General features: G+C 39.3%; 1 protein-coding gene across 1 annotated transcript in view; it reads right to left on the minus strand.

Moving 5' to 3' along the window:
- trpm7 (transient receptor potential cation channel subfamily M member 7) overlaps positions 1–16,915 on the minus strand; it is a 43,975-nt gene extending 27,060 nt beyond the window's left edge. The window contains exons 1-7 of the mRNA XM_023332561.1: positions 16,728–16,915; positions 7,097–7,176; positions 4,535–4,573; positions 3,236–3,437; positions 2,792–3,005; positions 1,288–1,412; positions 1,002–1,173 (exon numbers count right to left, since the gene is read on the minus strand). Coding sequence (XP_023188329.1) covers positions 1,002–1,173; positions 1,288–1,412; positions 2,792–3,005; positions 3,236–3,437; positions 4,535–4,573; positions 7,097–7,176; positions 16,728–16,730 — 835 coding nt within the window. The 5' untranslated portion in view covers positions 16,731–16,915. The remainder of the gene's footprint in view (positions 1–1,001; positions 1,174–1,287; positions 1,413–2,791; positions 3,006–3,235; positions 3,438–4,534; positions 4,574–7,096; positions 7,177–16,727) is intronic.
- Positions 16,916–17,472: the final 557 nt, after the last annotated feature.

Below are 17,472 nucleotides of genomic sequence, written 5' to 3' on the forward strand. Positions count from 1 at the left end.
AATCCCTCGTTTTTTGTTTTTTAAAGTAGCTGTGCTCTGCAGGCACTATGTGAGAGGTTGAGGTGATGATACCAATCTCGCTGCTATCACACAGTTTCCAACAGGCAGACGCAAACTGCCACTGAAGCGAGTAGTAATTAAAAGTCCTTGTGGGAAATGCAACCCTCTCTGGTACAGGTCTACTTTCAACACCTCAAAGAATTAAAGTCAGTGTTTTCACACCTGATAGTCCATAGACTCAGTTCAATTAGGGTCGAAAATTGTAACATTTGTTACATTTTCAGCTGATGCGATTAGCTGACATATGGAACTGTATCCAACGACCCAAGATAATTGAATATCTGATTCCCCTCCTTGCCTATGGTGGCGCTGTACCAAGAACCACTGAGGGAAACGACAAAAACTTCCAAAGACGACATGAGTACAACTTCTTTCTTCACAAAATTTAAACAAAATGGAGTAGTGTCAGATTTTAGCGGTTGTAGGATTAGTACTGTAGGGCTATTGCTAGACTCACATTTGTTTTGGTTGTATTTACCCAGAATTCCCTGAACTATAGTCCATTTCCTGCTTTTTTAGCGGTGTCCAGGCTGCTTGCATTCACACATGCATTCAAACTGTATCGGGTTCATTCAACCGAATTGAGGCCGATGTTTTTAGACGGACCAGCGTTAGCTTTTTAACTCCGGTTGAACCCAAATGCATGCCAAGTTTTCAGATTTTTGTTTGCACAAAATTCTGAAAACTGGGCATTATTCACCTTCCATCTCATATTTATCTAGAACCTGGTTCTGATCTATTTTATCAGAGAAAATCCCAAAACGTCTGTGGTTGTGATGTGACAATGTGGCAATAAATTTAACAGGCTTATGAACACTTTTTCAAGACATTCTTTTAATTTGAAATAAAATAATTTACAAAACTCTTTCCTTACACTTTTTCTAATTAAAAAAAGCTAAAGCTTTTTCTCACGTTTTAAACAGATGGAAACTTTTCCTTACTTGCGTGTATTCTTTGCAGGTTAACGTGTTTCTCCAGGTCCCGCCTGAGTGTGACCTCAGCCCCGTATCGGCCCACTGTCCCATCATCCACCAGGAGGAAGTGGGAATGCAGATTGTTGAGAACGTTTAATTTGCTGAGAGGATTCAGCAGGGTCTGATATGGGACAATAATCTGCATTTGGGGTTTGGTGGTGGGGGGGGGGAGAAATAAGCAGAGGTATAAGCAGAGTTCTTGAAATAACCCGAGATCAAGACGGATCACTTTGAATTAAGAGGCGTGTCTTACGTCTCTGCCAATAAGATCGCTCCTGTTTTCAATGACTCCCCACGGTGCAACTCCAATTGTGTAAATTTTCTTTGATGACCTTGAGCAGTGTTCTTTAAGCGCGTCCCCCACATGCTTCGCAACACCTTTGGAAATATAAAAAACACTTTCATTTAACAATATCAAAGAAAAAGTCAAATTAAAAATCAATAAAAGTCCACCAAGCAGGGCAGACACCAACGAAAGCCACACCAGAGAACTTCATGACCAGAATTACGAGAGTGGTGGACTTCCTGATGAACCTCAGGGCTCTGCTATCGGACCTCTTTGATTCAACAATAATTTGCAAAGTAGACAACCTTCCCAGGTGGCCAGGGTGCCACTGAGGCATTAAAAGTAATCACTGGTGTGGGTAATTGACCTCGTGAGTAATGACTTAAACACTATGATCAGACCACAGCATCTTAGCATCTTGCTGCGGCTGCAGACAGACCTCAGCCACGATTCACAGCCTAATAACATGCTCTGAGGCCGCCATTAGAACTTCTGCTGCATCAGCGCATCGTCTTCACGGCGGCGAAACGTAGATGTTTACAATGTACATCTACCGTCGCTTTTAGTAGAGCCGAGTGACGCAGCCCTCGCATAAACTGATTTAAGAACCTGATCTTGTATTTTCTCATCTGACTTCATTCAGCTACATGGAGGCAAAAAGTTAGCTTTGGCTCCAAGTGAAGCACAGCAGCCTTTGTGCAACCACCACCATAGCAGCAATAGAGGCCATGTTGGAATCAGGGATGTAGCAATTGATCAGATTAATAGTGGTTAATCGATTACTGAAATAATCGGCAACTCATTCAGTAACTGATTAATCGTCAGACTGAAAAAAGGCCAATTCCTGAAAGAACACATTCAGAGAGTTAAGCAAAAACTGTATAAAAAAATATTTGCATTTAAGATATATATAAAAACTTTCTGAATCTGTTCCATCAAAAACTTATAACTTTGCAGAGTTTTAGCAATACCTAAAACTCTGCAACGTTTTAGAATTTATTTATTTTTTGCTATCCAATTATTAAATCTGTTAATGCTAAAGTTACTAAATCTACAAATGATCAAACTTCGTCGTTGCATTTCAGGCAATAAAAAGTTGATTTTCTTCACAAAAGGACAATTATTTTTTATTTGCATCTTTCAATGTACTTCTAATATTACATAAAAGTGGTTAAATGAAAAATCTGCAGACTGTTTCCAATTTTGTATTTGATCGATTAATTGTGGGAATAATCATTTACTAAAACAATCGTCAGTTGAAATCAGCCAACGAGTCGATATTTTGTGGAAATTGTCTTGAAAGATTGACAGCGTGATTTGCATTGCAAAAACCCCCCAAAACAAACAAACAAAAAAAAACAATGGACAACTGCTGAAATTATGCAGATTTAAAAATAATACAAGTCCTGCAGTCAGAGTTTTCAGCAGCTTTGCAGAAGATAATACCCCCGCTCCGTTTCACTCTACATGCCTGTGTTGACGCCTCCGGTGAGGATCCAGGCGCCGGTGGTGACTGCAGCTTTGATGAGGCCCTTGCCCACCACCTGCTTGATGCGAGGGTGAAGCTCAAAGTTTTGAACTCCTCCATGGACAGAGATGAGGATCTTGGGAAGCTCCATGTGCCACTCCTTCAGCATTAGCCGAAGGATGCTCTCTGGTCGAGTGTCGTGGGACAAACGCACATACTGTCCAAGTTTGTAGAGACAAAAGAAAGAGGAACGCGACAACAAGATGAGACCTGCGCTGCTCTGAGTGCATCTTTTTATTCGCTTTGAAACTGATTATGCAAGAAAACATTTTAATCAAGAGCTTAAATCAATCAGAAATAAAAAAAAAAAGCCTCACTTGCAACTTAACGATAACTTCACGGAAAAGGAAGCGACGTGTTCCAGCAGAGGAAGCCGGGCCCACCTACCTTGGCTCTGTATGAGTGAGACCCTCCCTGGAAGTTGATGACACCATAGGCATCAGTTGGACTCGCTTCTGTGTGTTTTTCCACAGACCACTCCTCTGGATCGGGCAGGCTGGAATTTTCACCCAACTTCACATCCGAGTACTTTGTGGCCAAGCTGGCTGTGAAGCCGGCATGCTGCCGAACCAGCCGTCCACAGCAGCACCTGGAGGGGCAAATGGAGGGAGTGTAGGCTCACAACACAAGCATTTTCAAATGGAAAAATAGCAACACAAAGAAAAACCTATATCAATTCAGAAATAAAAGCAGAAAACTAAAAATTGATGCTTCTCAAATTAAATAGACCCATCTGCTCTAAAACTACAAAGGCATTATAATAGACTATCTGAAGTCATTTCAGCAGCTTATGAGCTTCTCTTAAGATTTTGTACTAAAAATGAGGGAAAGAGGAAAAAGTGCCACTTCATGGCAGGCAACATAAGCACCATGTTCCAGTCAGCCATGTACATACAGTACCCTGCAAACTTTTTACTTCCTGGAATTTCACTTTTTATGAGCTCGCCATGCCAATGTGGATTAAGTGACAATATGGAGGCAATACAAATAAAAACAATAAAAAAGATAAGATAAGATTTATTTGTCATTGTCATCAACAGATTACAATGAGATTGAAATTTGCTCGACTCGAGTTAAGATGCAGGTTATGTGTATATACATAATATACAAAGATAAAGAAATAAATAGTACAAAATAAGAAATAAATAGACATCAGAAGATGGTTACAGCGCCTGGAGGTGTCGCGACAGAATTTACATTTTTAACAAAGTGGTGTCAAGAGCAGAAGTTCTTATGCCTTTGAATTTAGTACCATGATTGCCATCAGGTAAAAATTGATTTTTAGGCGATTTGTCCTGGTTTTTATTGCTCTGTATCTCTTGCCTGATGGCAGCAGCTGGAAGAGACCATGGCCAGGGTGTGAAAGAAACTTTTAAGAAACTTTAATCTCCTTTGGGTTCAATGAAGATTTTGAAATGTGCGACAACCTGACTGATTGTAAAATGTAACAACAGAGGACAAAACTTCAGACTAGACTACTTTTTATCTCTCTGCAAGAGCAAAAGCTGCAAATTAACAGGATCCTAAAGGAGGTTTTGTTGCTTTATGGGATTAACAGTTCAATGATTTGTTTTTTATGGTGTAAGCAAAAGGCTGAGAGAAAAGGAATCTCCCAGACAGGTTTATCATCCTGTTGAGTAAAAGGACTGTTACATAATGTTCAAAAGAAAAAAAAAAAACACTTACCGGACCAACTGCTGGCAAATCTGGCATCCTGGCAGGCATCTAGGGAGCAAAATTACACAAACATGATTATCATAAATTTTAACGCAATACACCGGAGCTATGGAAAGTTTATTGGGTAGCAACAGAGTCAAACGTTTGCAGTTGCTTTTTTGTGTGGGGGGGATATAGTGAGGTAGGCCATAAGTTAGATGCGCACAGAGCCCAGTTTTACTGGGTTTTGATTTGAGATGGAAAGCCACCAGTTTTGCACCTGATCTGACACACTCTTCAGAGTGGAAGTTCATTCTGAATGAACAGGAGCTGGTGAGCCATTTCAGTTATGTTATACTCCCAACTGAACTGACTTGACAAACTAAAGTTTTGTTGTTTTTACACGTTTGACCAAGCACGTAAAGCTGTTGGTATATTTAAGTGTACTGCACTGGTGCAGAGTTGTCAACTGACTTTGTATTTCAGTACAGATGGACAGTCTGTGTTTAATAAAAAAAATAAAGGTTTTAAGTCAATTCAGGACTTTTTTTCTGTATCGTACTAAACCTCAGCCATCTGCATCGGACGCAGTTGGGTTGGCGCATCACGACACAAAAGATATCTTTTAGAGAGGAAACGGAGGCATGTTCAAACAGACAAACAAGGGAGGAGATGTCTTCAAATAGACATGTGGTTATTTGGTTTGTCTTTCTGAAAAGTCAAACTCTTCTGAAACATGCTGGACTAGGAAACGTTGGCCGTCTTTAAATCTCAGAGCACGGGGAAGGGTCAACCAACGCTACAGGAGGTTATCGCTAATCCAAGAGGCTCAACTATTATTTTCAGAAATACTAGTAACAAATGTTTTAACTGCGGAGCTGTGTAACGTGGGCTGCTCTCTGCTACTTCTAGATTAACATAAATGATTGAACAGCTATTTTAGGCTCCTGTGTAGTTACTATAAATCAATAATTGAACAGCCCGGTACAACAGCAAATCAGAGCTTTTTACTGTTAAATAAATTAAATTCGCAATCTTAGCTGTGTCTGTCGTATTGCTGTTGCGAAATTGTTATTATTTTTTTAACTTGCTATATTGTCGAGATTGTGATTTTTTTTTTTTCACCTCAACTCCTGGTTCTTCAAGAGAATAAGTAATCAATACATTCGAAATGATGATTAAATGCAGTTACTGAGTATAGTTTAGTAATTAAAAAAGCAACCTTTGTGCAACTGGTACTCTGATGGAGTCTAATTTTAATGAATGTCGTAGAGTTTTTGAGGCCATGATTGTTGTGATTTGCAGTCACAGCAATTACCTTAAAAAAAAAAGAGACTGTAAAGAATTTGTAGATAGTCTTATTAAAATATTACCACAAAATGTTGTTCAAAATATTCAAGTCAGTATTTCCCACCCCTAGACAAATTTCTATTACAAAAAAACCCCCATCTTGTGATGAGGTGCATTTGCTGGTTTGAAACAAAGGAGAAGAAGAGATAACCTGTCTTAGAATAAAGCTGATAAGCTGACATTCTTTTTAGTTAGGTTTTATTTACAGATACATTTTGAATAATAGCTTGGAAAATTGTTACTCAATTTCAAGATTTCTGAATAAGCAGAGACCACTCTGCAACTTTGAGCCCCCCTCCCTACCTTCCCTTTTTTGTTTTGCTTGTTTCATTTTGAGGAAAACTTTTATTGAACTTATTTTAAACTAACCCAGAAAATGGATATAAATTGAAAAAACGATAAAAAAATCTCTATTTCCCAGGTTTACAAAAATTAGAGTTTGGAAATTGACCACAAAATCTTAGATTGGTGCATTTCATTGTTTTTTTTTAATCAAGAGTTATAAAACCTCAAAAAAAACAAACAACTTCCTCTCACAAGGGTTCTGGTCATGTGAACGGATTGGGCTTAATGTCAAGCAAGGTTATGTTCCCAAACATGTCAAATTTTATCTAAGAGCAGCAGCACGTACTGCGGTTTGTGGAGAAAAGTCAGTGGAAAATAATTAATATGAAAGAAAACAAAGAAAAGAGTGATCCACTGCGAGAATGTGTTAAGAAGGGGAAAGAGAGGCATCGAGCTTCTTGGAAAGGTAACAGCAATGGCTTACAGTCAAAGGAAGCTGTTAAACAGTAAATCTGTGGAGCAGTGGGAATCTTCTACTCATTAAGTGAGTCTCGTGTTGACAGAAACTTTTGTAAATTTCTGAATTTTTACAGCCAGTTTACCTGTTAGTATTAATATGTAGGAGTTTCTAAAGGAGCGCATGAACGCCATCTATAACAAGTCAACAGAAGAAGTCATGAAAAGGCCAGCGTACAAAGATAAATGTCACAAAGCACAAAATACCTTGCTAAAGAAAAAGAAAAAAAGAAAAGAAAAAAAGAAAACTGTTCGTGACCACTGCTACATTTCAAACATATAATTACTGACACTGACAGACATAAACATTGAAACAGACTCATTTACCCTTTGGAGAGCAGTGGTTAGCGTTCGGGCATACTTTTGACTCACGCCTTGCAATTACACAGTTTCCATGGAGACCAAACAAAAGACACAGCAGTCTGTGGTAGGCCCATTTACCTGTGGGGGTCCTTTGACACTGGAAGTATGTACACACATTCCCTCTTGGTGAAAGTGCTTTCTATCCAGGGTTTCTGGGACTGTGGGAAGCAAAAAGAGAAATCGTTGGTGAGACAAACGGCAGTAAAACAGGCCACATGTTTAATTAAGTTCGTATTTAATCCGTTCTAGACAAAGTTCAGTTCAAGAGCCCTGAAGATTTGTAACCAACAAGACATTTAGAGCAGCTCTGCTTTGAATATCTTCATATTTAATTAAAATTTGTGTTTAAGACTCTATAACTTGAGTCTTAAGTTCAAATGTAAAACTTTTAAGATCTTTTAAAGACCATTATGAAAGGAATTTAAGACTTGTATCAAGACAGAAAAGTACAAACTACATCCAGCCAACTGGCGATGAATTCGCTCTCATTTATGATGGATGCAAAAAAGTTAGTTAGCTAGGGTATGTTAGCAGCAAGTTAGCGGTAGCCTCAAAAGTCAGAGTGCAGTGAAGGTGTTTGAGTGTGACTCAAACTTTTGCCTGACAGAAAAGTCCCATGAGATAAAAAAAAAAAATACTTAGAATACAAGTGATTAAATAGTGCTGCCAAGACTAAATTTAAGACCTGTAATTAACTTACTTAAGGCCAAAAAATTTTTTATTGAATTTTGGACATTTTAAGACCTTAATTCTAGCTACGTGAATTTAAGACATTTTAGGGATGTGTGGACATTCTGTAAAGGTTTGAAGTAAAAAAGGGATTGCAGAGTTTCAACAGTGTTCCCTGAATGTAATAAACCACAAATGAAATAAAAGGCCAGGGGGTAACTGTGTGCCTCTAATCCAGGATTTAGACCAGAGTTTGAGGTTTTTAAAGGGCTGATTGATTCTTCAAAGCCCAACATACCACAAAATCCAAGGCTTGAATTCAGAACCCTAGCTATTTCATGGCAATAAACCAAAGCACAACATTCTGTGCTACAAGTTTTCGTATGGCTTGAAGCTAAAAGACGTTTTGATTGAATGCCAGCATGCTTTCATGTTCCACTATGGTGCAGCTCAGAGAAACCCAGCAGCGATTAGCCCCATTAATCCTTCCCAGCACAAGAGGGAAAGTCCCCAAACGCTGTCACCTGCTTTACAACGAAGCACTTTTAACAATTCCTAAAACCTATTAAAAAAAATTATATAACAGTCTGAACATTAAGTTACGACCGTCGGCACGCCGTGCAATAAAAAGAGGAGACAAAGACATGTGCCTAGAACGTGACGTGTCAAGTTGAAGGCACGATTGCAAGAATCTGGCAGAAACTTCAGATACACAGGTGATTTCACCGGTTGACCAATGGACGGCAGAGTGTGTACCTGGATGTCCTCCTCTTCATCTCTGTGTTTAAGAGCTTTGTACAGGAACATACCAAGGCTCCTTCAGGCATCTCCTGGACAAACCGCTGTCACCGCAACCTCCCCCCCGATTGCTCGATCATCAGCAACGCCTCAAACTCTTCCTCTCAGAACACTGAGCGCATTTTTCCATTCTGGTCTCAAAGTCTGCAGGACCACGGTTAGCGTACAGATCCGGCCCTGGTTAAAAGTGAGTGATCAGCGCGAGGCTACTGCCTCCAAACTCCATCCACTGTTAATCTGTAAGACGCCACTCAGGGGGCAGATGAATGTGTCTGAGACAAACTAGATATTATGCTAAAGCTGGGGAGAAAGAAGTGAGAGAGGAGGGGTCGGGGTGTGGGAGAGGATTAGTGGATGGGCAGAGGCCTCAGTGATATATACCTTGTTGTCTACTGATGACACCGCCTACGGGTGATTCATTCAGCAGACACAAAACCTCTCCCAATAAACCAGGGCCTGGCCAAGAGTCCTTGTGTTCTAATTACCCAGAGAACACCTGCATTGCTTTTAATTAAGACACAATGAAGACACAGAATAAAGATCTGGGAGTTTGTCTTGTTGAAGACTGTCGTATTAGACCGGAAATGGACAAAGAGGGGAATTGGCAACTTGTAGGGAGCTGACCAGTGACTGGATGATCGAAAACTCAAAAACAAGGTGTGGACCTATAAATCGGCTTCAATTTCCTTAACTTTTGGGAGGTCTGTGATTAGTCAACACTTGATTGAGAAACCAATCTCATCTACCTCCGCAAGAGTCTGAAGAAAAAAAAAAACATCAACCATTGTCCTCTTTTGTTCTGCTTTGAGAAAAACTGACAGACACGCCTACCGGGTCACATCTGCATGTGGACCCGTCACGATAAATTTTGTGGGTGATAAATTGTCATAACAGTTATTGCGATAAACAATTTATCATTGTTTTGAGACCATTTTCAAGTATTGATAATGTCATAACAATGCAAGTTTGCTCTCTCAAAGAACAATAAACTTTAATTTTATAAAAACACTTAACATTGGAACTGGTTGACACTTTAAATATCCAAATTACAAAAAATAATACAAAAAAACACGAGAAATAAAAACCACACAACCAAAATCCTAAATAAAATGCTCCATTAAGCGTAAATAAAGTTCCTCTTCAATATCATAAAGGAAATAATCAAGTTCATTTTAATTTATCATGTCATTAAGTGATTGCGACAAGCTTATCTGCATGTACACCATTAACAGTAGTCACCCCACCATTGCTAGTTTACCAACTTTGTCGCTATAAAAACCCAAAAGAATAAGAAATCGGAATTGGCCAAAATTGGATTTGGCAAATCAGACTTTTTAAAGAACAGTGTTCGGCCAAAAAACAACAATAGCTGCACCTCTATCAAAAAGGCGACATATTTCCACTTGGTGAGCACTCCAAGTTTATACAAACTCTCTTTGGTGCAGATGTTGTTCCTGAATGAAGAGTTCAAATTTCAGTATCACAAAAACATAAAAGGAAACAAGTTTTCATCTGTGGTTCATTCAGGTTGCAGATTTTCTTTTACATACTATTAAGGATAGAACATTTTATATCAAATACATAAATTAAAGTGAATCATGCTAATCACTAATACAGTATAAGGCTCTAATCATTTAGTTGATTTAACACCTCAAGCTATTTAGCACAGACTACAAAATAACTACAACAAAGATACAGACCTAACATTCTGAATGATGAGTATAGGCGGATCAATAAGTAGTGATGAAAACCTTAAAATTGAACATCCAATGCCTCCAAAAAGGCTTTAAACCTAGAAATGAACTTTATTTGGCCCTCGGTAAAACACCTGGAGGTAACGAACAAGTCAATGTGGGAATTAATTCAATGTGACGAATGTAACATCCTGCTCAACTAGAAGCCAATATAAAACACATTCAATGATCTGAGAGAAATGTTTTTAGTAAAACAATCCTGATTCCCCCCCCACCTCTCAACACAGACTAGCAAAGAGTTAAAATGAGGAATAAAGCAGAACTGTGTGCTGCTAACCTGTAACTATGGTACCTGAGAATGTCGGGCAACAAAAGAATTAAGCTTTAGAGGCCGTGCCAAAAACACTGACCGTCTCTTACTTCCTCGCTCCCTCCCGCTTCCTCTCTGCAACCCAGTGCATTTCTTCCCGTCAGACACAAAATACATTTTAGTGGTCACATCATGTATATAACAGGAGCAGAATATTGAATATGTATTTCTTTTCCCTCTTCTTCTTTATCTCCTGCCTGTCATCAGCAGTCACCTCAAAACAACAATCTAAAACCTTCACAGCTGAGATCCTCTTTGTACCTCCTCCTCGTTTTTACCCATAAAAAGTATACCATCAAGACTGAGGTAGCCATTATCCTATGAGCTGGCTGCCAAAACACATAGCAAGACGACATCTGGCCTGCCAATTAAAATAAGTATAAGAACGAGTGGAAGTGTTGGGGTCAGCGGTTTCATGCGGGTAGAAGTAGAGTTTTCAAAGCGAACGCTGATATAAAACCTAAGTGAAGTGATTTTTGTAGATCTTTTAGATATTTTACATAAAGATATTTGAGCGCGCTGCTTATGCATGGCTGGAAGCATGGACTCAGTACTGGAGCAGCATCGTTCACGGTACACTGAGCCAAGGCTCTTTTCATGACTCCTTTCCAATGTACAGCACTTAATTCCTTTTATATTAGTTCCTTTTAAATTTAGACAACTGTAGTTCAAATAATCTGAATAATATTTTTTTAAATTCAGATTTTAAAGATTTCTGTCTATAAAGCAGAGTTTCCCCCAATGTATTATAAGCCTGACAGGCCACCAGGCTTTACTTGTGCCCCAACCAGGCTAAGCATTACCGTATTTTCCGCACTATAAGGCGCACCACATTATAAGGCGCACCTTCAATGAATGGCCAATTTTAAAACTTTTTTCATATATAAGGCGCACCGCATTATAAGGCGCATAGAATAGACGCTACAGTAGAGGCTGGGGTTACGTTATGCATCCATTAGATGGAGCTGCGCTAAAGGGAATGTCAACAAAATAGTCAGATAGGTCAGTCAAACTTTATTAATAGATTACAAACCAGCGTTCTGAAAACTCCGTTCATTTCCAAAATGAATAAACAGCTGTTGTATTATTTTTCCTGAGGTAAAGTCAGTGACGTGGTATTTTCGTGACACAGTTTATCTTTTAACAACAGCAAGGTATAACATATAGTGGAGGGAACTTTTCCTCGATTCAATGAACATGTAAAAAACAGTCTGATACTGTTACGGTAAATCAAACGTTAGTGCAATCACAATATAGATCCACTTCCGCTATAACCATTGATTGGTTCATGTTAAATTCTCTCGCTGCTGCTCTATTCCCGTCTTCTACTGCGTGACTGATCGCCCTGAGCTTAAACTTGAACAATTAAGTGTCTTTTTTTTCCTAATTAATTTGGAAGGAGGAATAATTCTTGTGCACTGTGCAGCTTCTATAACACTACAGCAGGAGCTAAAGGCAGATCTGAAGTGCATAAAATGAAAAGCTGTAACCTGGTATGAGACATTAGAACCAGGGAAGCGTTTCTTCAACGAACAATATTGTAGATTTATGAATAACGGTATTTATGATCAAATTACTCAATGTCTGAAGTTTGCAAGCGAGAGATCAATTATTCATGCAGTCATCTTTTCTAAACGGCCTCCTCTCTTTCAACAAGCCATCTGAGGCCTCTACTGTAAGGCAGGATTAATTGCTGGTTGAGCCGGGTTCAGTTCGGATTGCCGGCATCACTAATCCAATTCACTTTGTCTCTTGGTTGATAGCAACAATGACATACGGTGCAGGAACTGCACATTAACCAATGGGATCTGATAATCACCTTGGTAACACTTTGAAAAATGTGAACTTCAATGCTAGAGCTCGTTAAGCCAGAAAACAATGTATGTTGAGACTAATTTAAATTAGCGATTATTTTAGTAATCGATTAACCAGATAAAAAAAAACATTCTACAGATTTTCCATTTAACCGTCTGTGCCTTTTTAATACAATAGCAGGCAGATATTAAAAACTCAAGTAAAATAAATCAATTCCTTTTTTAAATACAAAAATATAAATTTTAGTGCCTAAAATGTAATAAGATGGGATTCATTTAGTAAATCTGAACCAGGTGAAGCCCCTTGAGGAGTTTTGGCTAAAACATATTTACAGACAAAGATGTTTTTATCTTAAATGCAAAACTGTTCATATTTTTTGGACAGTTTTGGCTTAATTGCTGCTCTAACCATGTTGTTTTGTTTTTTAAAAATAGTCTTTATTTGTGTCTGAATACGACAGTTAACGATCAATTATAAAATTAGTTGACGATTATTTCAATAATCAATTAATTACAATTAATTTGATTAACCGTATTAAACATGATTAATCATATTAATCAGGATTAATTGGATCGATCAAGATGAATGGTTTCAGTCCTAATTCATTGTACTGGCCTCTGGTGTTCCTGATTAGCATTTAGCTGCAACAGTATCAAATCTACAATCACAATAAATTTTGAGATAGTGCCGGGTATAAACGGCATCTCTGCTGATATGTAAATGTTTGAATGTGACTTGTATCAAAGTCTGGAATATAGAGTGCATTCACCTCAAGAGCAGATAAAGACCCAACACCTAAAGGCTTTCTGATTTTGCCTAAATAGGACGCATAAATATGCTATATTAACATATATATAAATAGACTTCTGAGTATTTGTTTCATTAAAAGAAAATGAATCACGCAATAATCCTCGCCACCTCTTAGTTGTTCCAAGATCTAGTGATATGAAGGAATGTTAAATGGGGGGGAACGAGTTCATTATAGCCTTCAGATAAGATTCCAGGAAGGCCGTGCACACAACTCCGAGCAGTCATGAGACCAAAGTGTGACAGTCCTCTAGCTTTCACACTTGTGCCCCCTGGGCAAAGCTCTGCAGAGCTGCATCCATATTTCTCTGTCGAACCACCTGCAAATGTTAATAATTCTGATCTCATGGTGACCTTTACACATCACTTCTTGAAAATCAAACAAATACCTTGAAGGATTGGTCAAAAGAATAAAGAGATTCAAAATAGAGCCTGCGGTAGACATAACAGGGTCAGGGTATGACAACCTTGAGTGAGAACACGACAAAATAATAGTAAAAAACAACAATATATATAGTAATTAATATAAAGTGATGCTTAATTTGATTAAACTGGAAGTAGTTTTAACAGCTTGGTGCAATAAATACATTTTATTTTTGCTGTTTTGCCATTTCAAGAGAAATAACTGCATCTAGCTGATATTAGCTGGATAATTAAGTTACGTTCACAGAGAGGGTCTTGATGCTCATTAGCCTTTTTTTTTTTTTGCTGAAATTTGATTTTTGATTTATTTTTTGTCCCCACAGCAACCCGCATGCGCAGAAGACGTCACATAGCAACGCATTGTTTACAGAAGTAACAATGGATGCCACCGTATACGGACCGGTTTTAAAGTTTATCCAGCAATGGGACTCAACAGAATTGTCAAAAAATCCTAACAAGATGAAGAAGCTGATAAAAAAAAAAAAGGCAAAACAAATAGAAATGACATTTTGTGGAGTGTTACCTGGAACTTCGGTCAAAAAGTCTGCTTGGATGTGTAGTGGTGATAAGTGGAGATAAGAGATATCTTATCCCTGATAAGATATCTCCATCTTAGTGGAGATAAGAGTGGTGGTGGGACCGTGACGGGCTTCAGTGGAACACACCTCGTTCATTAAAATTATCATTATTTTTTCCCTGCCATTGCTTACGTCCAGTCTAGCTTTTTCTGGTGCAGAATTATGATGCATGTCTCTCGTCAATGACGTAAAAGTCAGATTAATCGTTCAGAATGCAGATGCTTCGAAAACAATCGGATGCGAATCCGATTTAGTACCACATATGGATCAAGTCGGATCTTTTTTGGGGGTGAAAAGATCGGAACTGGGCCACTGAGACAGCAGTGAAAAAGCACATGGGCAAAAATATCTATTTTGGGTCGCATTCACCTGTTGTGTGAACGTAGACTTAGTTGGCACGTTTGGTCCAAATCCATCCTAGAGGATGGTGTCATAGTTTTCACACCTCGACTGCCATGCACAACTGGAAATTATCTTCCAACAGCTGAATTTTTCCTTTCTTGTAAGCAACTTAAGAAGCGTAGCAGCTTTATTTCAGCCAGCCGACTAGCAGTGCACAGCACGATACTACTTTATGCTCCATACAGACGGCGAGAAAACCAGTGACTCCAGCACTTTCTCTAGCATCGGTAAGTGACATCGAAATAATATTCTGGATTTTTTTTTTGTTGTTGTTGACATCTCACATTTGTAAAAACAAGTAACTACAATATACAATGCAACAACACAGGCATTTGGCCATTTTTTAATTCAATAAATATTACTTATGCCTGTCCTATACAAAGCAGCTATTCTCTCAAGACTTTTGAAGACACCACGCAAGAAAATGAAATCTGAGAAGAAGCTTTTACGGTGCAGAGTGAAGGGAAGCAGACTGGTGCAGATAACAAGTGAGCATTTTATTCATCAAATCAACAAATATCTACAACCATCCTTGAAACCCAATCTATTACCAGAGGAAACGCTCGCCAATCTTCTTCTGGGGGAATCCCTTACTGTTGAGTGCTTTTCAGTTGGGTAATTAGAAAACAAACCCAAAAGACCCAAACCACAGTCACTACTTAGCATAACAAAAAAACTAATAGAAGTGCCGCTAAAACAAGGTTTTGCAAGACCGTTGCACACTAAAGCTCAGACTACTTAAGACTTACACCATCCATATGGGATTGCACTTGACAAAGAAAAAAAAAAAAAAACAGTGTGATGATACAATTACAAATCACAATGACTTATTTGATGAGGCAGGATTACATCTAATCGTACTGTCATAGCGCTCAGACCGCCGGTGGTAATCTGAGGCATATGACCACCACGAAGCGGGTACAGCCAAGGAATCTCAATATGTAAAAATAGGCGCAATAGAGGGCTAAAACTTTAACACATTTAACTGTGTGAATCGGGAGTTTTTATTGGCTGACAGCATCTTTTTAAGGTTTCATCAGTGTATCTTAATTAAAATGTGCCACAGGTTGTTTTAAAAGGGTACTAGTTTAGAAAATGTAGGATTTAGAGGCTTGTCATCATTAATAAATCAAAACTTTGGTCCTGAAGTGTAGCAGTGTTTTATCAATTTTGTGAAATAATGTGTACGTTTGCATGTTTTAAGAGAAAAAAAACTGCGCATTTTGGGCAATCCCACTTCTTAGTCAGGTTTAGGTCAAAGTGGTGGTAATTTGACATAGTTTCTCCTCATTCCTCGGGGGGGGGGGGAGAAATTGGTATAAACAGGAAGTTGACAGGGAAAGAGGAGGCTGTGTTTGTCACAGAGACAAAAAGGAAAACTGCTACAACCCAAACGGATATGTTGAAACAGGTCTTCAGCAGAGACCGCAGCAGGCCCTCCACGGTTCGCTCCATAAAACGCGACAGTAAACGAGCAGGAATGTGTGTATAAAGGCTTTAATTAAAAGTTGGAGATATTGAACGTATCACTGTTTCAGCAGCACTTAAATGTTCCCGACGGCGGCTGAATAAAAAGCACTCAGTTCGGAGAGACTTGGCATCGGCTCAAGCTGGCATCGACTCGTTTACTGGCAATGACAGCGTGTCTTGTCCGACATCCGAGACCGCTGGAAGAAATGCTGCTCTAACGAGGGCCGGCTGCTCTGGACTATGCGGCTTCATACGAGTCGTGTCCGTCGGCCCATGTGGAGAACAAAAGCCGCGTCTGTTGCCTCGTAGAGGACAGCTAGCCCCACAAAGCTACCTGGGCGGCTGAAGCTAGTTAGCTAGCGAGCTAGCTACTTAGCCAGCTAACATTTGCGGCGAGTGAGATTTTGGGGATTTCCTCGTGAGACATTGGGAGACCTGGGTTTGTTACGTTTATCTTACGATGTTTTAACACAAAACCAAGACTGTCACCAAATAAACTGCGCCGGGAGCTCCTCCGGTTGTGTCCCTGACAGACGGCATGCATAAGGGGGTAGATGGTGGAGGAGGTGGTGGGGGGTCCAACTTAAAAGCCCCTATGAGTCACGACAATCTCCTCGCGCCAATTTGCCACCGCCGCAAAACCGAACCGAGACGGCGGACCAACTCGGACGGGCTTCACGTACCATTCTCTTCACCGTTGAGACTCAGGAAGAGCTGTGTCGTGGCTTTTATCCATCTATCGGCGTTGCTCTCGGTTAGCCTCGGAATAAAAGCCCGCTGGACGCTGGAGGGATCCGCTTCGGCTGCAGCTCCAACGGAAGGTTGCTTTTTCATAATTGAGCGACTCCAGACTGACGCAGCGTAACGAGCCGGCTGAGTCAGCCAGCCCAGGGCGTCACGTGACCGGGCGGAGCCGGCCGCCACATGTGCGCTTTGTTTTAGTTCCTGCTCGACGCAGACGAGCAGGCAGATCCATTGTTTCCATCTCTGGTCGTAAAATGCGGTGTTTATTATAACTGTGCCCAACTATAAACGATAGTAGCATTTCAGACTTCTTTATTTTTTTTTTTTTTTGATGGATAAAAACACAATATCTTATTTAGATCCACCAATCATATAGAGAGCTTCAATAACCAAATATCCGGTTATGACACGAATATATTATTGCCTTTTTTGTAAGTGTCTTGGGGCGCTTTCGTAAATGACAACGACAAAAGATATCTCTATATTTAAGGTAAGTAAATCATTAATTGCTGCATGGACAAGTTATCATTGTAGATTCGTCTGAGGTAATTAATTATACAACCTTCAACTAATCTGAAACCACACTGACTCAACTCTTTAATCAGTAACAATCTGATTGTTACAGAAAGCAGTGATATGCTTTATATAATCAAAACACTGATGACATAACGCAGGACAGAAAGT

This window comes from Xiphophorus maculatus, chromosome 4, assembly GCF_002775205.1.
Source record: "Xiphophorus maculatus strain JP 163 A chromosome 4, X_maculatus-5.0-male, whole genome shotgun sequence".
Taxonomy (NCBI): Eukaryota; Metazoa; Chordata; class Actinopteri; order Cyprinodontiformes; family Poeciliidae; genus Xiphophorus; species Xiphophorus maculatus.